General features: G+C 38.5%; 1 protein-coding gene across 1 annotated transcript in view; it reads left to right on the plus strand.

Annotated features, from left to right (window-relative positions):
* CPSF2 (cleavage and polyadenylation specific factor 2) overlaps positions 1-3526 on the plus strand; it is a 31009-nt gene extending 27483 nt beyond the window's left edge. Inside the window, exons 14-15 of the mRNA XM_043983095.1 lie at positions 1294-1428; positions 1823-3526. Coding sequence (XP_043839030.1) covers positions 1294-1428; positions 1823-1915 — 228 coding nt within the window. The 3' untranslated portion in view covers positions 1916-3526. The remainder of the gene's footprint in view (positions 1-1293; positions 1429-1822) is intronic.
* Positions 3527-26465: the final 22939 nt, after the last annotated feature.

Consider the following 26465-nt stretch of genomic DNA (forward strand, 5'->3'; position numbering starts at 1 on the left):
AATGTTAGTTTTTTAATCATTCAAGAGACCTTTATAAGTATCCTACATCCTAAGCATGGTCCCAGATGTTAAAAGACATGTAAAGTTTACATAGGACATTATCCATGCCTTTGTGAGGCAGTCTAGAATGGAGATAAGATACATAGATTATAATTATATATGATATTATAGGTACTTTAGGTCATTGTGAAACAATGCTATGGAAAATCTAAAAGGGAAGGTCATTATCGACTAGAGCAGGGATTCTTAACTTGGGACATAAACTTTAAAATATACATTTTGATAACTATTTCAATAAACTTTGTTTCCTTGGTAATTCGATATATTTTATGGATTCAAAATATCATGCTGTGGAGTCTCTCTCTCTCTCTCTCTCTCTCTCTCTCTCTCTCTCTCTCACTTACACACACACACACACACACACACACACACACACACACACACACACACACACACGTTAAGAATTCCCAGACTAGCAGGATCAGAGAAGGCTTCCCAGGCATTTGAGTTGGGTATTAAAGAATGAGTTGGCTCTACTGTTCTTATCTTCCACTTACTGTCTTGTAAAACTGTTGTTTGTTTTATGTGAACACTCTGGATGACTTAATCATGGGACATTTTTAGCTAGCATCATGATTAGACAATAGCCTTTGTTCCTGTATGGATCTCAGGTACTTTTCCTTTGGGATTGGGAGGAGAAATTGGAGAATCTCTTTCCCCTTTTTACCACTTTCAGGTTAATTCCTCCTCCCCCTTCCCAACTCCCTCAGCAGCAGTCATAGAGGAGTAGCCACAGGTTTGGAGCATCCTGATTCTTTCTGATAACCAGGGCATCCATACACTGATCATCTAGGGTATAGTCCTTTGAAAAGTGCAAAAGTACTGTTAGCTTCATTGTGGAAATGGGACAGGAGTTTGGAGAAAGCAACAGCAAATATCCTTTGAACTAATGAAAGTACAGGGAACTTGAGAGGCTTTGAGTTCTGACTCCAGCTCTAATACTGATACTCTCATTGACCGTAGGGAAGTGAGTGAAGTTGAGCATAATAGAACCCTGATAGGTGTATTAGTAATCAAACATGACTAATAAAACTTATTGTAAAGCCATTAAAAATGTGAAGTCGTTTGTAATGTTAAAAATGAAGTAAAATTCAGAATACCATAGAGAACATGAATTACTTTTTTGAAATCATCTCTTAAATGACTTGAGGGATTAATAGAAAATAATCTGGAATTGTACACCTGGTATTTTGATTTTGATTTACTCTTTTCCCCCATCTCATCTTTTTAAAGGTTCCTGGACACCAGTCAGTGTTTATGAATGAGCCAAGACTGTCTGATTTTAAACAAGTTCTGTTGCGAGAGGGAATCCAGGCTGAGTTTGTAGGAGGTGTACTTGTTTGCAACAATCTAGTAGCTGTCCGTAGAGTGAGTATTTCTTTTAAGATTTGAAAATTTAGGAGGGTATACATTGAATAAATAAAGTGAGTATGTCTTTAAGATTTGAAAATTTAGAAGGGTATAAATTGAACAAAGGCTATATGCTGTTACTCAATCTTTGCAAATTGGAATTCTTCATAACTGTCTTCCAAACATGTCAAGTTAATTGATACTTGATGTTTATAGAGATGCTGTAGAAATATTTCAGTACAGCAAATGTTAAACAAGTGCCTGCTATGTGTTTGGCCCTATCATAGATTTCAGAAGCATTATCAGGAAATGTGAGATTCAAAAATAACCTTGATGTAAGTTAAGTTGAGGGTGGTGTGGTGTTGTTTTTTTATGTCTTATAAAACTAACTCCTTTTTCCCCTCTTTCTTAGACTGAAACCGGACGCATTGGACTTGAAGGCTGCCTTTGTCAGGATTTTTATAGGATAAGAGACCTTTTATATGAACAGTATGCTATTGTATAAAGGATCTGTTGTCTAGATGATTGTTACCCCTTTCTAAGGAAAAAAAAAGGAAGGGCATTTACCTTATTTTGTTGTTTTCCTTTGTTGTTCTATAATTTATACAGAGAGAACTAGTCAGGAAGATAATATTTTAAGCCCAAGAAATTATACTAAAGAAGTGAATAATGCAGAGCATTTTGCTTAGTAAATCTTGAACATTCCACCTTTTTGACTTCAAAATTGATAAATACCATAACTGTGGCAATACAGGCCCAGTAATTGATGTTGTTGGTTTTCTTTGTAGACAAGCCCTCTTTTCTAAGCTGGGATTATTTGATTTGAACAGTAAAACTAGGCAAACAAGTTCTTGGCCTCTGAGGGTATGTTCATAAAAACTCTTTTTTACCAAGTTTGTGCAAAATCAGTTGTTTGTTGTTTTTTTAATTTTTAGGAATGGGAAAAAAAATGGAGGATTTTGAAATTAAGAAAGAACTGCTACTCAAGGTGCAAAAGCAACTGTTTTGATAAAATGGCCTTTTATAGATTGTTTGAATAAACAGCAGCAACAAATATACTTGTACATACACTAGAACTTTTCCTCTGCAGTCATTTTCACATCATACTTGCTCAATGCCTCTGTTTCGAAGTGATAATTATTTTTATTGACACAGAAATCAGTTTTTATCTTTTCCTGTTGTCAGTCCTTTTTTTTTAAAGTCTAAAATACAGTTTTGTCATTTGAATACAAATAGCTCAAAAGAGTTATTTGGTGTGTGGTGTGTAGAAGTTCTGATTTTAATGTTATATGAAAGAAACAAACATTGAATGCCATTTTTTTTACAAAGTAATATTACAGTTAAAAAAAAAATAAGTGTTTTTATCTCTTGGGTCTGCATGCTTCTAAGACCCCTAAGCAGCATGTAGACTACATGTGTCAGCACTAAAATGCTAAATAGGAGGCTGAGTAACTCCTCCCAAAATCTTGATTTTTTTTTGTGTTTTATAACTACCTTGTGTTAACCACAAGATAGCCAAAAGGAAATGCACTGTACATAGTTTACATTGAATTCAAATCATCTCATTAAAGAAAAACCACATAATCTAGGGAGTTTTCATAGGAAGTGACATAATTGTGACAGACTGGCATTTATTTCATAAGTTCAAGATCCAGATCCTATCCCTTATACTTAGCACTTTAGATTGAAGGGTTTTTCTTTAAACAAAACTGATCAATTTCATTTTCAAGTATTTATAGAGCCACTCTGAAGATTCTGCTAACATAAAGGCAACTGTGATATTTATTGTATTATTAGTGTTAATGTGGATAAGCACATAAATGAACACTATTAGTACTTTAAACAAAAATTTTCTGAGATTTTATTACAGTACAGAGTAATATTCGGACTATTTGTCTTGGTTAAAGCAGCTGATAATTTCATCTTTCATTGTAATAATGAAAACTTATTGTTTCTTTGTTTCTTGCCTAATTTTTTTTTTATCTGACACATTCCGTGAGTACAAATTTCATTTAAAATGCTGCTAGAAGCTGTTGTGCAAACAAATATCAGTGCAAGATTAGTATTTTTTACCTCTTTTTGGCTGGCAAGGTTAATAAAATTTCTAAAAAGGTTTTATTCGCATTTCCATGGAACTTTATTCTTAATTGTTACTCAAATAAATTGTGGCTGTAAAACATACACATATCTAGACTTATATATATGGTCTAGACCTGTAATTTCATTTGATGTAGAGAACTCCCTGTGTGAAAACTTTCTCCACTAAATTCTACCAGTTGTGGTCTTTGATGTTGGCTGGGACACCCAGAGGTTACTTGCCTGCAGTCACACAGTATGTCTCAGAGGCTGAAATCAAACTCAGGTTTTCCTAATGCTACAATCAAGTCTACCCACTATGGTATGTTGTCTCTAAAACCAAAAATATAAATATTTTTTTAAATTAAAAAAAAATATAAATATTTTGAGGCAGCTCAAATTGTACTTAGTAAACTCAGAGAACTGTTTAAATTATTGTGCTATATATACAATTCTTGGTTATATTCATTGTACTTTTGAAAGAAGTGGGCCAAGACTGGTTTTATTTTGTTGCACAGAGGTGGTGATTATGATATTTGTTGTAAAGGGGGTTTCACTTTTATTAGATTGAATACATTATAAAGAAAATTTCTGTATAATAAAGTTATTTCCATGTTTTAGTGGATAGCCTGTAATAACCAGGTTTCTAGAGCATGACCTTAGGGATCATCTAATTCAACTTTCTCATTTTACAGATATACTAATACAACCCTCTCATTTTAGAAATGAGGAACCAGAGGCTCAGAAAAGGCAATTGATTTGCTCAGGCAATAAGTAGCAGTCAGGATATGAACCCAGATCCTCTGATTCCAAAGCCAATCTTTATTTTTCCTTGCAGCTACTTCACAGAGAAAACAATCAGCAGGTTATGTAAAAAAAAAGCAACTTAAGTCATCGAACTTTACAATGAGAAAGGATTTTAGAAATAATCTAGCCTAATTCTCTCATTTTAGAGACTGAAGATACTGAAGCTAAGAAAATTTATTGACTTGCCAATCAATCAAGAATTTATCAAATGCCTATTATGTGCTAGACATGGAATACAAATACAAAGAAGCCAACTGTCCCTATAATCAAAGAGCTTGTTTTCTAATGGGGAGTGTGTATTTGCCTGTGAGCACATATATATATGTGCATGTGCTCACAGGCAAACACATACTCCCCATATATAAAGTTGTTTGGGAGTGAGAATACTAGCAATTGGGTGGGTCAGGAAAGGCTTTCATTCAGAAAATTGTAAGGTAGATGTAAGGCAGGAGTGCATTCTAGGCTTGTGGGGCAGTCAGGCATAGAAATGGGAGATGGAACAGAAGGTAAGTTTGGCTGGATCACAGTGCTGGAGGGGAAATAATGCCCAGGGAGGTCAGAAAGATAGTTTAGGGTCTGGTTGAAATGTCTTTAAAAGTGAAGCAGTGTATCTTTTATTCTAGAAGCAATAGAGAATCACATGATCAGATCTACACTTAAGTAAAATCACTTTGGTAGCAGTGTCAAATCAACAAGCATTTTATTAAGCACCTACTCTGTACTAAAGTACTTTGTCAAATACTAGGGATACAAACAAAGTCAAAAGATAGCCCCTTCCCTCAGAGAGAGCACACAATCTAATGGGGATACAACATGTAGAAAGAGGATTCCGGGCATGGGGGATAGAATTTGAAAATACATCATTAAGAGAAGATATGTGTGAACAGCATAGAGACAAGTGACACTCAATATGTGTGAACAGCATGCAGACAAGTGACACTCGATAGTAAGTATGTGGTAAAGAAAAGATTTAAGAAGAGTGGAAAGGTAGGAAGATAGGAAGAGCTTTAAAAGCCAAACAGTTTTCTATTTATTCCTAGAGGAAAGGGGAAGCCACTGAAGTCTACTGAATGGCAGCAGTGATGTTGTCAGACTTGTGCTTTAAAGGTCCTTTTGATAGCTGGTTTGGAGGAGGATCAAAGGACAAATCATAGGAACAATAATTATGTGAAAGAAAATGATGCTGAAGCAACATAAAAATTCTGGATGCAGCTAAAGCAGTTGTCAGGAAAAACAGTACTCCTACTAACACCCATTAACAAATAGAAAAAAAGGAATAATGAACTGAACATGCATTTTTTAAAATTAGAAAATCAACAAATAAAGCTGAATTATGCACAATAAAATTTATTAAAATTAGAGGAGAGGTAAATTGGAAACAAAAATAGGACAAAAGTAGAAGCCAGTTCTTTGAAGAGATTAATAAAATTGATAACTAATCGGGTTTAAAAGGGAAGAAAAAACAAAATAGCAAATGAGCAAAGTGAAATCACAACAAAACCAAAAGAAATGAATAATCAATATATTATGCAGTTATGTGTTAACAAAACTAAACACAAAAGAAATAAATACTTTGAAAAATATAAAGTACCCAAATTATCAAGAGAACAGATAAACATTAACTCAATCTCAGAAAAGGAAATAGATTTAGTTGTAAAGGAGCTACCAAAGAAGTGGGGGGAACCTAACGCTGGTCTCTTAGAGATCATCTAGTGACTCTAATCCAGCCCATTAATTTTTTTAAGTAAACGGGTCCTAAAATCCAAAATAATTTGTCTATACAGCATTTTAGCAGCAGAGTAGAAACTAAATCCTCAGGATTTCAATACACCATGTTAAGGTACGGTAGCTTTCCTCAGTTGAATTAAATGAGAACCCTTTCTAATCTGGTTTCCAACTTAATCACCTGACTGAAATTCCCACCCCCCTCTCCCAAGTTACCATTGTTTAGACTTAATAAAATGATGAAGAATATGACAATGACGCAGTTTAATTTTTTTTTTTAGGTAGTCAGGGTTGTAGTTTGCCCAGGGTCACATAGCCAGCCACTATGTGAGGTCAAAATTTGAGCTCAGGTCTTGCTAACTCCAGGGCCAGTGCTCTTTCCACTGCGCCACCTAGCTACCCTGCCGACGATTTCTTAATGGCCAAATCTAATGGACTTTTCTCAGTCTTTGTCCTTTTTGGCCTATTTGCATTTGAAACTATTGATCACCTGTTTATGTCTATCTTCTCTGGGTTTTTGTAACACCTTTCCTGGGTCTCTTGCCTGACTATTCCACAATAACTATGATTCCATTTAGTGATAAGATAGGCAGGACTAGTACCTGGACTTCTTGACCCATAGTTCCTTCACTATCTGAATTTCATGGCTATTCTGCTTAAGTCAGCATTTTGCCTAGAGGAAAATATCTTTTTTTTAATTAAATGCAGGGAACAAAACTATGCAACAAATTAAATTCTAAGAAATACTTTAAATTCAATATTAAGCCTTATAAATATGCAGAAGGCAGAAGAGAGAATGGAGGAAAAGGAGTAGGTTGACCCTCAAAAAAAAGTTCAAGTACACATTTTTTTCAGGTTAAACATTTTTATTTATATTTTTCTGTTCCAATCCCCTTCCCTCCCCCTCCCCTCGCCCCTTCCTGAGGCAGCAAACAATCCAATATGGATTATACATATATGATCATGCAAAGCATAGTTGTCACTTAATGAAAGAATAAGAAAAATAGCATGCTTCAGTCTGTTCCATCAATATCAGTTCTTTTTTTATTTTTGGAAGTGGATAGTATGTTTCATCAATATTCTTTTGGGATTGTCTTGGATTATTGTTGAAAATAATCAAGTTATTCACAGTTCTTCAAACAATATTGCTGTCTCTGTGTACAGTGTTCTCTTGGTTCTGCTCACTTCCCAACAAGTACACATTTATTAAATAAATACCTACAATGTGTGTATGAGGAATGGCTTAGTTTTCTGTTTTGGGGTTCTGTGATTTAATAGTTTTATCACTTAATTATTGACCTGTAGATTAACTGTTTTATAATTTTAGTGATTTAAATTCTTAAGTCTTTGGAAAGTTCTTAATGAAATGAATGGATCAACCCAAATTATCATCGCTAGGATAGAACCGAATGCCAGATCAAATGTTTCCTCTTTCCAGCATTTGGTAGGAGGAGCCCGCAGTTTGTAGTCACATGACCAGGGCAGATGTCCCAGCTGTGCTACTTACTACTTGTGTGACCTTGGAGAAGTCGCTTAAAATTGTTTGGCCTCATTTTCCTCATCTATAAAATGAAGGGGTTGGACTAGGTGCTCCCTTAAGTCTCTTCCAGTTCTAAGCCCAACAAATTGATTGATCTGGTTGCAGTGAAAAAACCTGTATTGAAAAACTTTTGCAGACTTCTGTCCAGGTACTGGCTTGAACTACTTTCCATTTTGTTTTCTACCAGCAAGCAGAAATTACCCTTCAGTTCTCACTTCTCTCCTATTTTAACCACCCCTCTTCTGGAAAAAGCCTATCAAAACTGCCCCCTCCCCAAAGGGTTTAAAAAATAAAATACTCAGGAATTTAGTGTCAGAGTCTTGTTCATTTTCTAATTCTGTAAATAAAGGGCTGCCTCTTTGTACTAATTTTTGCAGACTGAGAATGTGATTTTTAGTAATGATATCCAAAGTCTGGCACAACACTGGAGAAACCCATTATCCATTATGAACACATAAGGACAAGATACACGTTTCACGAAAATGGGCTGCCATGGGTTTTTCTTAGTACTGGAAGAAGCATGTAAGTGAGCACAATGCCTGGCCCATATTAGGTGCTTAATGTGAGAAACAGGTGCAGACCATCTTCTCAAAATGAGTTCTTTCAGAGGCCACTTTAGTATAACAAAAGCCTTTACTGCATTCTCATGAGAATGGGCACCCACCGTAAAAACAATCATTGAGTGCCTGTGCTAAGACTATGCAGCCCCTATTTATCCTAACCCCTGACTTAGTAAATCATCTCTGAATCACTATAGGTTGCTAGGCTCAGGTTCACGAACTTCCCAGAAGAGCTCTAACTAAATTCTTGATATGTTACCCCTCCCATCCACATACACCTTCATGCAACCCATGATCGAAAATGCGGTGGAGATTTTAGGCATGGGAGGAGAGATTAATATTCATAAGTCTTAAGCAGGCGCAGTAGTGACTAGGGCTGAACTTTTACCTATTTTTACTAGAACACCAGTGAGAGTCAGCTAAAACTGGGTTTTATCAGTTCTCCCTCTAATGCAGAAAAACTTTTCTCAAATTCTTGAGTTGACTTAGTTTACTAGATAATATTGCCTTGCTGTTTCTTATATGGGCATGTTATTCTCTAACTGAGAAGAGTCCACTACTTTTTCTTTTTTTTGGTGAGGCAATTGGGGTTAAGTGACTTGCTCAGAGTCACACAGCTAGTAAGTGTCAAGTGTCTGAGGCCGTATTTTAATTTAGGTCCTCCTGAATCCAGGGCCAGTACTCTATCCACTGCGCCACCTAGCTGCCCTTTTTTTTGTTTAAGAGTCCACTACTTTAACAGGTTGTTACTGTATCTCACACTATTTATTGAGGAGATGCATTTACTCTAGGTTCAGGATAGTGCATTATCAAATCAATTTTTGATATTATCAAATATAATTTTTTATTAGGAAAGAGGGATACAAATTGGACTTGTGGTTTTATTGTTATAGAGTGAAGAAACTCCCTTTAACAAATGAAGGTTGGCACCTTCTCTGTACCTCACAATCTTAAGAATTAGCAAAAGCACTGAATATTTGCCGAGGGTCACACAACTATGTGTCAGACGGAGCTGGGACATGAAAGGAATACTGGTTGTTGTTGTTTTTTTTTTTTAGTGAGGCAATTGGGGTTAAGTGACTTGCCCAGGGTCACACAGCTAGTAAGTGTTTATGTGTCTGAGGCCGGATTTGAACTGGGGTACTCCTGACTCCAGGGCTGGTGCTCTATCCACTGCGCCACCTAGCTGCCCCCAAGGAATACTGTTTTGATTCAAAAAACCTTACTGATTCTATTCCAGTGATTTAAAGCTATTCTATTAATGAGTTTCATCTGATATTGTCAAATATACGAGTTCCCTGGGCCTAGGGTCAGAGAGGAAGGGGTCCATGGGGAGCTCACAGAATATTCCTGCCAACAAGCTCCAAGGCTTGATTCAAGGCTTTCACTCATTTTCACACAAGGCTTTTTCACTCCTTTCATTTTTCCTCTAAGATTAGGAGGCCTCTTCCCTTCTCTCTTGACTGCTCCCTGACAATAAATAATCATAGGTGGTGCTGTGGATAGAGCACGGGCCCTGGAGTCAGAAGGATCTAAGTTCAAATCTGGCTTCAGATACTATCTGTGTGACCCTGGGCAAGTCATTTAACCCTCATTTCTTCAGAAAAAAAGAAAATAGGTAATCCTTCCTTAAAGCAGCTTTTTAAAAATTACTTTCATATAATAGGGAAAGATAGTTTAAAAGTTACAGATGGGAAAGGCAGTGAGCTCCTGAACTCATGACACGATTGTTCCAAAAAAACATACAAATAAGGTCATAGGAAAATGCCCGGAACAGCAAAACTCACAGAAGAATGTGCTGAAATCATCTAACCAAGAACGGCTTGGAAGGTCAGAAGGAGGGAGCTGCTGTGCTGATACAGGAGTCAGGCCCAACCCCACAGTCACCCTAACACAGATCCAGTCTCAGGAAGTCCTCACCAGAGAAGGAGACCCCCCAGAGCCTCTGAATCAGCTGAAGCACCAGTGTCATCTGGAACTAAGCTCACAGTCTGGTGAGTGGGCTGAGCCCTGGGCAGGGGAGAGACTACAGGGGTCTATGCTGGTGCTAAGGCAGAACTTGGATTTTACACCCCTACTGAGAACCAGGTGGTAGGCTCGAGTAGAAGTGGCCCAGGTGGGGGAGGAGCACAGGCTCATCAGAGCTAACAACCACAATACACAAAGGTGGTTGATTGGCAAGTTGGTCTGGGGTCATCTAGGACCAGGAAACAGGCCGGGAGAGGGAAGAACCTGATTCTCCTTAAATCATACCACCTGGAACTTCTTTTTTTTTTTTGCGGGGCAATGGGGGTTAAGTGACTTGCCATGGGTCACACAGCTAGTAAGTGTAAAGTGTCTGAGGCTGGATTTGAACTCAGGTACTCCTGAATCCAGGGCTGGTGCTTTATCCACTGTGCCACCTAGCCGCCCCCCACCTGGGACTTCTTAAGCTTGGGATACTGCAGCCTCAAAACAGTGCCCCACTTTAAGGAGCTAAAAGTCTAGTAAAAGAAAGGCAAGATGAGCTGACAGAGAAAGGTGAGGACCATAGAAAGTTTCTTCAGTAACAAGGAAGACCAAGGGGCACCCTCAGAGGAAGATGTCAACATCAGGGCCCCTATATCTAAAGCTTCCAAGAAAAATATGAATTGGTCTCAGGCCATAGAGGTGCTCAAAAAGGACTTTGAAGATAAAATTAGAGAGGGAGAGGAAAAAATGGAAAGAGAAATGAGGGGGAGGCAGGAAAGACATGAGAAAAAAGTCAACAGCTTGAAAAGTCAAATGGAAAAAGAGGTACAAAAGCTCTCTGATGAAAATAATTGCCTGAGAATGAGGATTCAACAAATGGAAGCCAGTGACTTTATGAGAAACCAAGACACAATAAAGCAAATCCAAATGAATAAAAAAAATAGAGGGCAATGTGAAATATCTTCGGGGAAAAACTGCTGACCTGGAAAATAGGTCCAGGAGAGATAACTTGAAAATTATTGGTCTACCTGAAAACCATGATCAAGGAAAGAGCTTAGACACCATCTTCCAAGATATTCTCAGGGAAAATTGCCCTGATATTCTAGACGCAGAAGCTAAAATAGAAATTGAAAGAATCCATTGATCACCTCCAGAAAGAGATCCCCAAAAGAAAACTCCCAGGAATATTATAGTCAAATTCCAGAGCTCTCAGGTCAAGGAGAAAAGATTACAAGCTGCCAAAAAGAAAGAATTCAAGTACTGTGGAGCCCCAGTCAGGATAGCACAAGATCTAGCAGCTTCTATATTAAAGGACCGGAGGGCATGGAATATGATATTCCAAAGGGCAAAGGAAATGGGATTACAACCAAGAATCACCTACCCAGCAAAACTCAGCATTATCTTTCGGCAGAAAAAATGGGACTTTAATGAAAAAGAAGGCTTTCAGATATTTGTGATGAAAAGACCTGAACTGAATGGCAAATTTGACTTTCAAATACAAGACCCTAGAGAACCATAAAAAAAAAAATGGAGCTGGGGGACATACCTGGGGTTGTACAGTGGGCGACTGTCTTGTGTCTGAGGCCGGGTTTTGACTGGGATCCCCCTGGGTCTAGGGGTCCACTGTGTCACTTAGCTAGATGATAACATCTTTAGGGTTAAATTGAGGAGTGAAGGGAATTCATTGGGAGAGGGGGAAGGGCAGAAGTGAAATCCCACATGAAAGTAACAGGAAAAGGCTTATGGAGTGGGGGGAAAGATGGGAGAGGAGCAGAGCAGTAAATTAATTTTACACTCATCAGAAAAGGCTCAAAGATCTTAAACTCATCAGAGTTGCCTCAAGGAGGGACTAATAGACACACCCAACTGGGTGGAGTAATCTATTTAATCTGGGTAGTAAATGAGCCTAACACCCATCAGAATTGGCTCAAAGACCTCAATCTCATTAGAATTGGCTCAAGGAGGGAATAATGTACACATTCAATTGGGTGGAGTAATCTCTCTAACCCTGCAGGAAAATAGGAGGGGAAGGGGATAAAGAGAGAGGGGCAAAAGAAGGAAGGGCAGAGTGGGGGAGGGGATAGACAGAAGCAAATCCCTATTGAAGAGTGATAGGATGAAAGAAGATGGATAATAGAATAAATATCATGGGGAAGGGAATAGGATTGAAAGGAAACAGTTAACAATAGTAATCATGAAAAAGAGAAAAGGGGGAAAAATTGTACAAAAAATATTTATAGCAACTCTTGGTGGAGGCTAAGAATTGAGAATCAAGGGAATGTCCATCAATTGAGGAATGATGGAAAAAGCTGTGTTATATGATTGTAGTGGAATGGTCTTGTGCTATAGGAAATGACAAACAGGATGATCCCAGAAAAACCTGGAAAGACTAATGAACATCCATGTATAGTGAAGTGAGCAGAGCTGGGAGGACATTGTGAGTAGTGACAGCAGTATTGTTCAATGAGTAATTGTGAATGACTTAACTACTCTCAGCAGTGCAATGATCCAAGACAATCCCAAGGAACTAATGAGGAAGCTTACTAGGTACCCCTATAGAAAGAACTGATAAAAAGAACACTTGTGGATTGTACATATATAACCTGATTGCGATCTTGTGGGGGGGGGGAGGAAAGGGAGGGAGGGAGGGAGAAAAATTTGGAACTCTAAATCTTATGAAAATGAATGTTGAAAACTACCCTTACATGTAAATGGAAAATAAAATAAATGTTTGTTGAACAACAACAACAACAAAAGTTACAGATGTCCTTCTTGACAACTATAGGAAAATAGCTCTTATAATTTTGTTTATCTAAGAATCTGTCTCTGTTTATTCATTCGCCCATTTATTTATTCATTCATTTATTCATCCATTTATCATCTATCTATCTATCTATCTATCTATCTATCTATCTATCTATCTATCTGTCTGTCTGTCTGTCTGTCTGTCTGTCTGTCTGTCTGTCTGTCTGTCTGTCTGTATTTCCCTTCCTGGCTGACTAACTCCGTCCCCCTTTTGAAAGAAACATCAAACCTAAAGTCTTATTTTTTATTAACCAATAAAATATCCCTCAGTACCTAACAGTCTATTGTGGAAGGATGAATACTATGCCTATGGATTAATGATTACTAAGGGAACCACAGTATAGATCCCAATTATGTAACATCATTTAACATTTCATCATTTTTGGCCAATCAGTTCACTCAGGCCATTTGATGTACTGGCATTCTGGATTTTTTCTACAATTCCACTTGTATTCCAGGAACCCAAATCTTTATCAGTTGCTCATATCCTAAATTCTTCTTTCTTAATCCTTTTATAGGTTTTTAAGACATTCTGCTCTGAGTTTGCAGAATCTAACCACATGCATTGGTGACATCTGGCAAAGAAGTGTCCTTACCTCTTGCCTCCCTGGATTTAAACAAGCAAAAATTCCCCATTTAGGTCTGCTTAAGCCATAATCTTGTTCTGCTATTCATGGGGCAGTACCTAGAACTCTAGACTGGCATTTTTGTTTTGTGGCCTGGACTCATGAGAGTGTAACTACCTCCCCTAAGCAGGGTCTTCCAAGGCCCTTTTCATTATACCTTCTACTATGTTCTATTCCTACTTCTGTTGTTCAGTTGTTTTTTCAGTCATGTCTGATTCTCTGTGACCCTATTTGGGGTTTTCTTGGCAGAGATACTGGAGTAGTTATTTCCTTCTCCAGCTCATTTTACAGATGAGGAAACTGAGGCAAACAGAACAAAGTAACTTGACCAGGGTCATATAGCTGGTAAATGTTTGAGGCCAGACTTGAACTCAGAAAGATGAGTCTTTCTGACTTTAGGCCTGGCACTCTATCCACTGCACCACCTAGCTGCCCCTCCTGCTTTTGACTCTATCCATATTCATGACCTATCCCTGGAAAGCCTATGGACACTGGAAACCTATCTTTATATTTAGCTGTGTCCTCCAACCACTCACTGTCATCTGCTACATGTAGCTCTAGTTTTCTACTCATTGGTGGGGTGCAGCTGGAAAAGGTGGTCAAAGGATACTTCTGAGCTTCTGTGAACAGAACTGAACTGGAGCTGCCTGCAGTGATGGGGTGTGATTTACTGACCAGGAGATCCTAGTGCTGCAGAACAGACACTTGGTGTGTTTGGTCTGCAGAGACTGTAGAATAAAGTCCCCAGACTCATGGCAGAACTCCATGGTGAAGAATTGAAACTGGATTTATATGGACCAATTTCAATCTGGAAGTTTCTTATACAAATCTTTTCGCCTCATGCCCCACTAATGCAATATTCTTTGTCAACTGTGGAAGATCTGCAAACCTAATAGCAAAATAGGTAATGAAGACATAAACACAATGTTAATAATATGGGGGAATTAAATCTTCAGCCTGTGAGATTAAAATTGGATATTAGATCATAAATCTCCCCTACTTAACCTTTCCCTTAATTTATATCCCAGACTAGTAAATGGAAGAAGCTTCTGGTTTTCTAGTTAGAGCATTTATTGTATGGTAGTCACAAGGTGATGTTGATTAGAAGGATAGGAAAGTAGAAATACAATACAAATCGTCTTAAGTCTAGGCTTAGTCTATATTCCGTATAAAACTCACCAAAACCCAAGGCCACCTTTGGGGAGAGAGACTGAGTCAAGTGAGTGCTGTTAACTGAGAGCCGGGCCAAGTCAAACTCCAGTCAGCGTCTGTCTGTGCAGCGCAGCCAGGAGACCAGCAGAGCAGGAAAAAAGGCCCCACTTCCGTTCTCTCCTTGCCTTTTAAGCTCGCACCCTGGAAGTCGAGTGCTCAGCAGGCAATCTGGCATGCGTCACAGGCGGACTGGTGTGTGTAGCTCATGCTGTTGGTCTCCTCCCCAAAAGGGTGGTCCTAAAAAAAAACTGGCGTCTCTCCATTATCTAACCGACTGTTAAAACTTTTTACCACAAGCCTATTTTCCCTTTTAACATGCAATCTTTGTAATCTCCCAAGATGGCAGAAGGGAGGAAACCTCCCCATCAGAAAAACTTACTTCAGGGTCAGGGATCTATTCCTCTGAGTGTGAATGGAGAAAGTAAGGAGGAGAATAAACATTTATATAGCACCTATTATATACCAGGTGCTTTATATTTCATTTGATCCTCACAGCAACCCTAAAAGGTAGATACTGTTATTATTCCTAACTTAGAGTTGAGGAAACTGAGGCAGATAGATTAAGTGACTTTCCCAGGGTCCCACAGCTAATAAGTGTCTGAATTCAAATTTGAACACAGGTCTTTCAGGCCCAGCACTCTAACCACTGCACTAGATGTCTGGGTCTCTCTTAGCATCCTCTCTGTACAATATGAGGTCTGAAGGAGCTTGGGGACTGTATTTGTAGGATCATAGCTGGAGAAGTGGAATGAACCTCAGATGTTATCAAGTCTATCCCTCTCCATTCAGAAGTGAAGAAACCAAGGCCCATAAAATTTAAGTGACTAACCCAAGGTCACCAAGGTGACAGAATGCCAACTAGTGTCTGCTCATTGCAAGTCCAATATTCTTTTCACCATGACACAATGCCTTTCTGATTCCTTTTGGCTCTAGCTCCTGGCTCCAACTCCCTCTCTGTGGAGCTGATTTCCCAGGTTCCCACTGAGGGACTCCATAGATACACTATTTTTGTACAGGAAACTGAATCTGATTCTGTGTGAAGCCCTTTACCTATCTCTGTTTCTCATCTCTGGTTCTCTTTGTCATACTGTCTCTTTCTTTCTTTCTCTCTCACTCTTTCTCATATATACCTACATGTATGTATATGTATATGTATATATACGTGTATATGTATGTGTATGTGTGTGTGTGTGTGTGTGCTGAATTTAATATGATTTCAACTCTACAGTGCTTGTGGTTCACCTGAATTTCCTTGTGCTTTTCTGTTTACTTAAAAAAATGTTTTATTGACACTTTTTTTCTCTACCTCCTCTATCTACTCATTTCCTCCATCTACTCTCCTCCTCCTCCATTTTTATTGTCATCCCTTCCTCTTGCCTGCCATGACTTTTCCATCCCCTTCCACCCAAATAAAGTCCTTCCTTGTAACAGTCAAGCAAAATTCAGTCACACATTGACCACATCCCATAATTAATCTCATTCAGCACCTCCCTGCCAAAAGGTCTGCTTGAGTCATGATTGGTCAATGCATTGATTACAGTTTGTTTACAGTTTTCCTTTATAATATCATAAGCCCCATATAAATTTTTTTGCCTGTTTTTATTCACTTTGATCTATTTAATTTCACTCAGATCCTCTCAGATTACTATGAATCTGTCCCTTTCATCATTTTTATGGCACAATAATATTCCATTCCATTTACATATTATAATTTGTTTAACTGTTCCCATTTGAGGCTATAGATTCAAATTGCCTTCCAGAATGATTAAACTAATTCACAACTCCATCAATATTCATTAGTGTGCCAGTCCTCTAACAACACCTCCAATAATTGTCATTTTCCTTTGGGGAGGGGTATCTTTGCCAATCTGATAGGTGTGAGATAGGACCTCAGAGTTGTTGTTTTTTTTTTTTTAGTGAGGCAATTGGGGTTAAGTGACTTGCCCAGGGTCACACAGCTAGTAAGTGTCAAGTGTCTGAGGCCGGATTTGAACTCAGGTACTCCTGAATCCAGGGCCGGTGCTTTATCCACTGTGCCACCTAGCTGCCCCCCTCAGAGTTGTTTTTTTTTTTGTTTGTTTGTTTGTTTTTGCGGGGCAGTGGGGGTTAAGTGACTTGCCCAAGGTCACACAGCTAGTAAGTGTCAAGTGTCTGAGGCCGGATTTGAACTCAGGAACTCCTGAATCCAGGGCCGGTGCTTTATCCACTGCGCCACCTAGCCGCCCCCCAGAGTTGTTTTAATGAGTAATTCTCTTCTTATTAGTCATCTGGAAGTGTGTGTGTTTTGTTTTGTTTTTACATATGGCAATTCATTGCTTTGCCTTCTTTTGACAACTGCCTATCCATATTCTTTGACCATTTGTCTATTGCAAAATGACTCATATATTTGTATCACTTCTCTATATACCATTTTAAGGTTTCCATATATACACACAAACACACATACATATGTACACATACAAAAATATATCCACATACATATGTGTGTACACATATCAATATATCCAGATCTATCTATATATACTCTTGTTTAAATCTCAAAACAATTTTTTGATGTGTTATTATTACCCCCTTTTTTTGGGGTGAGGAAACCAAGGCCGAGAGGGAGATTGTGACTTGCCCAGGGTCACATGGCTAGTAGGTATCTAAGACAGGATTTGAACTCAGGTCTCTCTGATTGCAGGCTCAGTGTGCTATACATTACGCAGTCTATATATCCTGAGTATCAGATCTTTTTCAGAGAAATCTGCTGCAACAATTTCCCCCATTTGACTATTTCCTTTCTAATTCTTACTACATTTATTTTGTTTGTGCAAAACCTTTTCAATTTTATGGCAATTTCCCTTTTTAAAGGGGTATTTCAGTGCCTAGGTGCACTGAAACTGAATCCATTCATTAATCATCCTTAATGTGATGTCAGTGGACCAAATACTCAAGGCAATAGGGATTCATAACCTATCAAGGAAACAATGACAAAACAAAGTGTCAAATGTAGTGTCAATAAGCATGTTTATGCCAGAACAAAAGCCTTTTCTTTTAAACATTGTTAACCTGTTTTTTTGGTGTGTTTTTTTTTTTTTGGCACACCTACAATAAATCTCCTTTTGGATGTGTTCAGATCAGGTTTACAAAGCCACAAATAATCAAAAGCCCTTTCCTACCTTTCCAGCCTTCTCACATTCTACTCCCTATTATGTATTCTATAGCCTAGCCCAGCAACATGACTTCTTGCTATTCCCAGCACTTGAAACTCTCTCTTTTAACTTCGAGCCCCTCCCCTACTTAGAACCCTTCCCCCCATCACCTCTGCCACTTGGCTTCCTTCAAGAATTAGTTCAAATCCCACTTTCTACAAGAGGAATTTCCTGGTCTTTTCCATCCGCTCTCCCTCACCCAGTACCTTTTCTCTGAGATAGATAGATAGATAGATAGATAAATGATAGATGGATGATGGATAGATGCATGGATAGACAGATTTGTGTATGTATATATGCATACATATATGTATATGGTATAAATAGTAGATAACATGATCTATGTGTATATGGTATAAATAGGAGGTTATATATATAATATAAATGAGTGGTAATTACATATAATGTAAATGAGAGGGTTTTCTAGCTAGCTAGATACAGAGATAGTGTAAAAGGGAGATTTCATGTATATAATATATGTATATGCCTTGAGTATTTGGTCAACTGACATCACATTAAGGATGATTAATGGATTCACAGTTTCATTGCTTGGGACAGTGCCTGGCACACAGTAAGTGATTAATAAATGCTTATTGACTGACTGAATCTGTTTTATGGTCATTTTAGGACCCCAAATGGTTATTGTGACTGGTTTATTCATTTCACTTGACTCTGAAAAACTTCACACAGCGGGTTTTATGGGCTTTTCAGGGAGGACTAGCACCTCTAGTGCAAAGGTTGCTGAGACCTTTTTCAGGGCTGCTCATCCACTTTTGGGGTCCCCCTCCCACCCAATTCTCACCCACGGCTTCAAGAAGCTATACCATATGCAGTAGCTATACCCCAGTAAAACCATCTTGGCAGATGAAGGTAACTGATGGGCCTCAAACCTATTTTTAGGGGGTTGTCTACCCCAAGCGTGTGAAGACTTCTCCCTTCAGAATGGATGGATGAGAGCAGTAAATAGGCACAGTGGAGTGCTTAGAGCTTGGTCAGACATTGAAATGCCAAGGTCATCCACTGCATTCCAGGCCGTAATTACCAGTCATCTTGACTTTTGTCTTGCCACTGGACTTCAGTGACTCTGGAAAAGAGAGTGAGGCTGACAACTTTACACAACTCTGCCTCATTTAAATTCAACTTAATGTGAGTTAAGAAATCACTCATACTATTTTACTATTTTATTATTTTACTATGCTATAATTTTACTATTTTGCCTACCTTGAAAGGCAAGGAGTGGGTACAGATACATTGGGAGCTTTGGTCATAACCCTCCCCCCCACATGTGTCCTGGGCCACAGGGTCATCTTTTCACTAGACTGAAGCAGCAGTGGGATTTGGCAGCTGCCTGGGTATCAGAGCAGCTTTTTTTGGGTGGGTGGGGGCGGCAATGAGGGTTAAGTGATTTGCCCAGGGTCACACAGCTAGGAAGTGTCAAGTGTTTAAGGCTGGATTTGAACTCAGGTCCTCCTGAATCCAGGGCCGGTGCTTTATCCACTACACTACCTAGCTGCCCTAGAGCAGCTTTTTTAAAGGACCACATTGTTCACCTCCTGGCATGAGGAAGGAGCTAGAAAAGATGCCCCCAAAATTGTCTGCTTTATCCAACTCTGGCCTGCTTACTACAGCAGGTAAGGATCCCACCCTGTGGACAAAATAAAAAGAAAGTGTGCAAACTTTTTTGTGGAAATGATTCCATTCACCATTGGTACAGGAAATGTGCATGCACTCATGGACAGCATGAAATCCAATAGATCTGAAAGATGAACAGCTTTTGTTGTGAGAGAACTCAATCTGTACCACATTCAAATAGCAGTCCTGAGTGAAGCAAGGCTGGCAAATGAAGGCCAACTTACCTAACTCATAGCTGGATACATGTTTTTCTGGAGTGGCCACTGCGATGAGGAATGCAGTGAAGCTAATGTAGGTTTCACAATGAAATCTAACCTGGTCAGCAAGCTCATATGCCTTCCCCAAAGGAGTGAATGACAGGGTCATGACAATGTGACTGCCACTTGCAGGAAAGCACCATGCCACTATATTCTCCCACCATGATGAACCCTGATGAAGTCAAAGAAAAATTTTATAAAGACCTAGAGATCCTTATTATCGATGTGCCAAAAGAGGACAAGCTTGTAATTCTAGGTGACTTTAATGCCAGAGTAGGCACAGACTAACAGAAAAAACAAGGACTCCTTGGAAGGTAATAACATTGGAAACAGCAATAGCAATGACCACTTACTACTGAAGACATACATACATCTCATGATCTTCTCATCATCAACACTGCCTTCTGTTTACCTAAATGCTACAAAATGTCATGGATGCAGCTTTGCAGCAAACACTGGTATTTAAAAGATTACATCAATATCAGAAGAGATGGACAGGATGTAAGAATGTCAAAAGTGATGTGTGACACAGAGTGCTGGTCCCATCATAGACAGCCTTTCCAAGCTAAACATTTTCCTTCAACAAAAGCGGCAGCCTTAAGGCAAAACAACTATTAAGGAGACTCAACATATTAGAGCACTTCTCTACATGTAAACAGTTTATTGCTGACCAGGAGTGAAAGCTGAGTCAACACATATCAGGAGTGGAGCAGAAAAGGAGTGGGCAGCTTTCGAAGATTTAGTGTACAGCACTGCATTTACTCATTTGGGCCAGAACACTTGCAAACATTAGGGTTGGTTTGATGAAAATGGTGGGGAAATTCAGAAGCTACTAAATGAAAAATGAGAATTCTATAGGTTTTACCAACAAGATAGTACATCTTTCTCTAAAAAGGTAGTGTTTAACTCCATCAAAAGTAAGGTGCAAATGAAGCTTAGAGAGATGTGAGATTCTTGGCTCAGTAAGAAGGCAGATGAGATTTAGTTTTAAGTAGATAGCAAAAATTGAAAGTACTTCTATGATTCCCCAAAGGCTGTTTATAGGCCAAAGATTTCTGGTGCATCTCATCTACTCAGTACTGAGGAAGCCACAATGATCAGTGATAAGGACAATCGAGTATCCTTGGATGAATAATTCAATCATGTTCTCAACAGACTTATCAACTAATGCTGAAGCCATTGACTATATACCTCAGGTTGAAGTCAATCCCTCTCCAGCTGAATTTTCAATTGAAGAAGAGGTATTGAGTGCCATTAGGCTCCTCTCATGTGGCAAAGTGCCTGGTACTGATTCCATCCCAGCAGAAATATACAAGGCAGGGGATCCATTGCTCATACAGAAACTAACTGAAATCTGGATTATATGGCATGAGAAAGATATCCCCCAGGAGATCAAGGATGCCTCCACTGTCCATCTCTATAAAAGCAAAGAAAACAGGCTGTCCTGAGACAATCACAAGAGGGTCTCTTAGTTGTTGCAGGCAAAGTTCTTGCCAGAGTCCTCCTTAATTGACTGATCCTTCACCTGGCAGATGGACACAAACCTGAGACCTAGGGTAGCTTCAGAAAGGCCTGAGGAATGATGATCATGGTGTTTGCTGCCAAGAGAAATGTTAAGAGCAGAATAGGTCTATATACAATGGTTGTTGACCTGACCAGTCTTTGATACTGTCAGGCATGAGGGATTGTGGAAGATATGGTAAAATGTGGTTGCACAGAGAAGTTCATCAGTATGGTGTGCTGTTTTCATGATGACATGCTTCTAGATGGTTGTGTGCTTGCTCCCATGTTTTTTCACATGATGTTTTCTGCAATGTCAGATGGCCTTCCGTGAGGACAAAAAAATCGCATCAAGGTCAGCTACTGCACTGATGGTAAATTATTTAACCTGAAAAGGCTAACCTGGAGGGAGAGTTGGTGCTTGACTTTTGGTTCATAGATGATTGTGCATTCGGTGCAGCCTCTGAGGCTGAAATGCAACAAAGTATGGATCGATTTTCTGCCTCCTGTGTTAATTTTGGCCTGACAATTAATACCAAGAAAACAGAGGATCTCCACCATCCATACATGAAAACACTGGTTACAGCCAAAGGAGAAATTTTGAATGCTGTGGATAAGTTTACTAACCTTGGCAATATACTTTTTTTTTTTTTTAGTGAGGCAATTGGGGTTAAGTGACTTGCCCAGGGTCACACAGCTAGTAAGTGTTAAGTGTCTGAGGCTGGATTTGAACTCAGGTACTCCTGACTCCAGAGCCGGTGCTCGATCCACTGCGCCACCTAGCTGCCCCGGCAATACACTTTTCAAGGATGTCCACATAGATGTTGAAGTTGACACATGCATTGCCAGAGCTAACCCAGAATTTGGGAGGCTCTGGAAAAGTGTGTGGGACAGTAGAAGAATTAGGCCGCCTATCAAACTGAACAAAGGTCTACAGTCATTGCACTGACGTTATTGTTGTGTGTCTACCAGTGCCATGCCAGAAAGTTGAACCACTTCCATTTGAATTGTCTTAGGAGGATTCTAAATATTAATTGGCAAGATAAAGTACTGGACACTGAGGTCCTCTTTTGAGTTGAACTGTCAAGTATTCAAACTACTGCAGAGAACGCAATTCCAATGGGCTGGCCACTTTGTGTGATTGTCAAATGTATGCTTACCTAAAAGACTGTTTTACAGAGAAACCACATAAAGCAAGCACTGTCATGGAGGGCAGAAGAAGTGATACAAGACTACTCTCAAGGTCCTTATGAAGAACGTTGGAATTGATTGTGAGACATAGAAGGCACTGCCACAGGACTGCCCAGCATGGTGGCCCACATCAAAGAAGGTGGTACGCTCAATGAGCCTTTGCTCAGAATTGCAGTATCTCAAAAAAAACATGAGACTCAAAGATTTAGAGACATCTGTCAAAGTAAACTATTTATGTCCAATGTGTGGTAGAGTTTTCCAAGGTCATATTAGTCTGATCAGCCACAGTTGAACATACTGTCCATTGACCCCAACATTGTGATGTCTTTTTATTCCTCATCAAGTATGGAGGAACAATATCTATCTGTTGTATATGTACATAGTTGTTCGCATGTTGTTTGTCCCATTAGAATATGAGTTCCTTGAAGACAAGATCTTGGTTTTGCCCTTTTTTAAAATCTCTAGTGCTTAGTACAGTGCCTGGAACATAGTAAGTGATTAATAAATGCTTATTGACTGACTCAATCAATGGTCCTTGATTATGATCATCTTGGGACTCAAAATGGTCATTATAACAGGTTTATTTATTTCACTTGACACTGACTTTTTTTTTTTTTTTAGTGAGGCAATTGGGGTTAAGTGACTTGCCCAGGGTTACACAGCTAGTAAGTATTAAGTGTCTGAGGCCGGATTTGAACTCAGGTACTCCTGACTCCAGGGCCAGTGCTCTATCCACTGCACCATCTAGCTGCCCCTATGTTTTTGTTTGTTTGTTTGTTTGTTTGTTTGTGGGGCAATGGGGGTTAAGTGACTTGCCCAAGGTTACACAGCTTGTAAGTGTCAAGTGTCTGAGGCCAGATTTGAACTCAGGAACTCCTGAATCCAGGGCCGGTGCTCTATCCACTGGGCCACCTAGCCGCCCCAACACTGACTTTTGATCATTTCCAAAGAAAATGTGCCAGAAAAGATAAAGGTTTGCCTCTGGGAGAAGCTTTGAAACAATGGGCCATGGGCTCTAAAAACAATTCCAGAAGAGGATTTGTTAAGAATATTATGAATAGTAGCAATATAAATAGAAGAAGCATGTAGCCTCCCAAAGTGACTGCTTTGTGATACAGCATTAGTTTAGATGTACAATTTATGAGGTGTGTGTTTTTTAAAGGCAGACTATTTTTGGCTCACCCTTCATATCAAGAGAATAAACAATGTGGAAAAGGTCTGTTCAGGAATGACTTGAAGGAAGTGAGTTTTTAGTAAGTCTTTAGTAAAGAGTGAGGAGGGAGCATGTTCCAGACACAAAAATCAAGATGAGCACAACAATGATTTAAGAAAATGGTTAGGGAATTTTCTTTTTTTCCCCATTATAGTTTGCTGCTTTTGCATTCTGGCTTTTTATTCATTCATTCATTTATCCATTCATCTATTTGTTAATTTATTTATCCATTCATTCATTTATCTATCCATCCATCCATCTATCTATCTATCTATCTATCTATCTATCTATCTATCTATCTATCTATCTATCTATCTGTTTATTTGTTACATTTTTAGTTCCAAGCTGTCTTTCTCCCTCCCTCCCAATCCAGCACTATGGAAGGCCAACATTTGACACAGATATATATATATATATATATATATATATATATATATATATATATATATATATATATATATATATATGAAACTATACAATACATAGTTGCATATATTAGTTCTTTCTCTGCAGGTGGGCATTTTCCTTAATAGGTCTTTTGTAGTTTATTTGAATATTCATATTGCTCAGAATAATTTAGTCATTCACAGTTATTCTTCAAATAATATTGTTCTTATTGCATACAACATTCTCTTGCTTCTCATTTCACTCTTCCTTATTTCATGAAACTCTATCCATGTTTTTCTAAAATCAACTTGCTCATTACACAGCATAGTTGTATTCCATCACAACAATATACCACAACTTGTTTAGCCATTTCCCAATTGATGGGCATCCCCTCAATTTCCAGTTCTTTGCCACCACAAAGAAAGCTGCTATAAATATTTTAGAACATATAGGTTCTTTTCCTTTTTCTCTGATCACATTGAGAAATAAACTTAATAGAGATATAACTGAGTCAAAGGATATACATAGTTTTATAACTTTTTGGGAATAATTCCAGAGTACTCTCCGAAATTGTTGGATCAGTTCACAGTTCCACCAATAGTGTATTAGTGTTCCAATTTTCCCAACATTTTTTCATTTTCCCTTCTATCATTTTAGCCAATTTCATAGGTGTGAGATGGTATCTCAAAGTTGTTTCAATTTGCATTTCTCTAATCAATAATGATTTAGAGCATTATTTTAATATGACTATATGTGTAGCTTTGGTTTAATCTTTCAAAAACTGCCTATTCATATCCTTTGACCATTTATCAATTGGGGAATGACATATCCTTATAAATTTAACAAAGTTGTCAATATATTTGAGATATGAGACCTTTATCCGAGAAACTGTCTCCAAATCCCCCCCACCAATTTTATGCTTTCTTTTTAGTCTTGGCTACATTGGTTTTATTTATACAAACCCTTTTTCATTTAATGTAATCAAAATTATCCATTTTACATCTCACAATGCTTCCTATCTCTTGTGTGTTCATAAATTCTTCTCCTATCCATAAATCTGATAGGTAATAAGTTCCATGTTCTTCTGATCCTAGTTCTAGTCTTCTGACTTTGCAAAACAGCTGCCTCTCATCTTGAAATGAAAACACATTAGCAGTTTAATATCTTCAGTTCCGTGTTAATGCTATTTTATAGCTGTCACTGAAAAACAAAGACTTAACTTTGGCTGTCATTTTGTATCAGTTGGATCTTCCACCCCCTCTAAAAGATCACTTGTATGAGTAACCTCTTCAAGTTTTTAGAGCATCAGACCCAAGCTCATTAAAATGAACACTGGGACTTTCTTTTACTAAGCAGTCAGTTATTCCTCAATTCCTTATGAATAGTCTCAGGTGGGAGGACAAATACTGTGCCTGTTGATAAATGGTTCCTAGATAATCAGAGACTAGTGCCCCATTATGTAACAAATATGGATTATTTTGGTGCAATTATTGTTAGCGTGGATCCCTTCCAGTGAGAAAATAGCCTACTATATCCCTGATAATTTACATGTTGGAGATTTTTGTTCATATATTGGAAGCTGTTGCTCAAAATCACTTCTATGGAATGTTCTGATATTCAATTATCTTATTTCTGTCTAGTAATAAAAATGGATTTATGTTAGAAAATGTGCTACCAAGTTCAGAAAATTGGATTTGCAAACTTTTATCTCTTCAAGCTAGATTTTATTTAGAAAATATCAAAAATCATCTGGAGTCAAGTACACTGAATAAGTTAGTCATAATGTCATTTTAGGTCCCAACTTTTATGACCAGAAAATAATAGATTGATTTGGTCCTTGGGCTCTAAAGACCTGGGTTCAAATCCTGGCTCTGCCACTCACCTGTGCAACATTCAATAAATCATTTAATCTCTGTGGACCTCAGTTTCTTCAGTTGTAAAATGAGGAGTGTTGAACTACATGGCCTTTAAAGGCCTCTTCCAGCACTGTATCTTAAAATCCTTAAAATACTAGCAGCCAATATAATCGAGGCATTTTGAAAAAATTGAAGAAGGACCAATTAAAATCCAGGAGCCTTACTGCTCATGTTTAAAATAATATATGACAAAGGGTGCAGCCAAGATAGTAAGCAGTTCAGTGAGCTGTTTCACAAACTTTTCCAAATGGATCTAGAAAATGGACCAAACCAAATCCTGATAAAAAAATCTAGAAGAAGTTACAGTGACACATTTGTATAGCCCAACTTGGCATTAGAGACAGTAGTACCCTGGGCAGAACACTTTGGCACCCAGGGAAAAGCTATGCATCAGGGCAAGAGGAGGCTCAGGCACAGACAGAGCCACCTGCAGACCCATATCAGGCACTGTGATGGGGACAAGT

This window comes from Dromiciops gliroides, chromosome 2, assembly GCF_019393635.1.
Source record: "Dromiciops gliroides isolate mDroGli1 chromosome 2, mDroGli1.pri, whole genome shotgun sequence".
Lineage (NCBI taxonomy): Eukaryota > Metazoa > Chordata > Mammalia > Microbiotheria > Microbiotheriidae > Dromiciops > Dromiciops gliroides.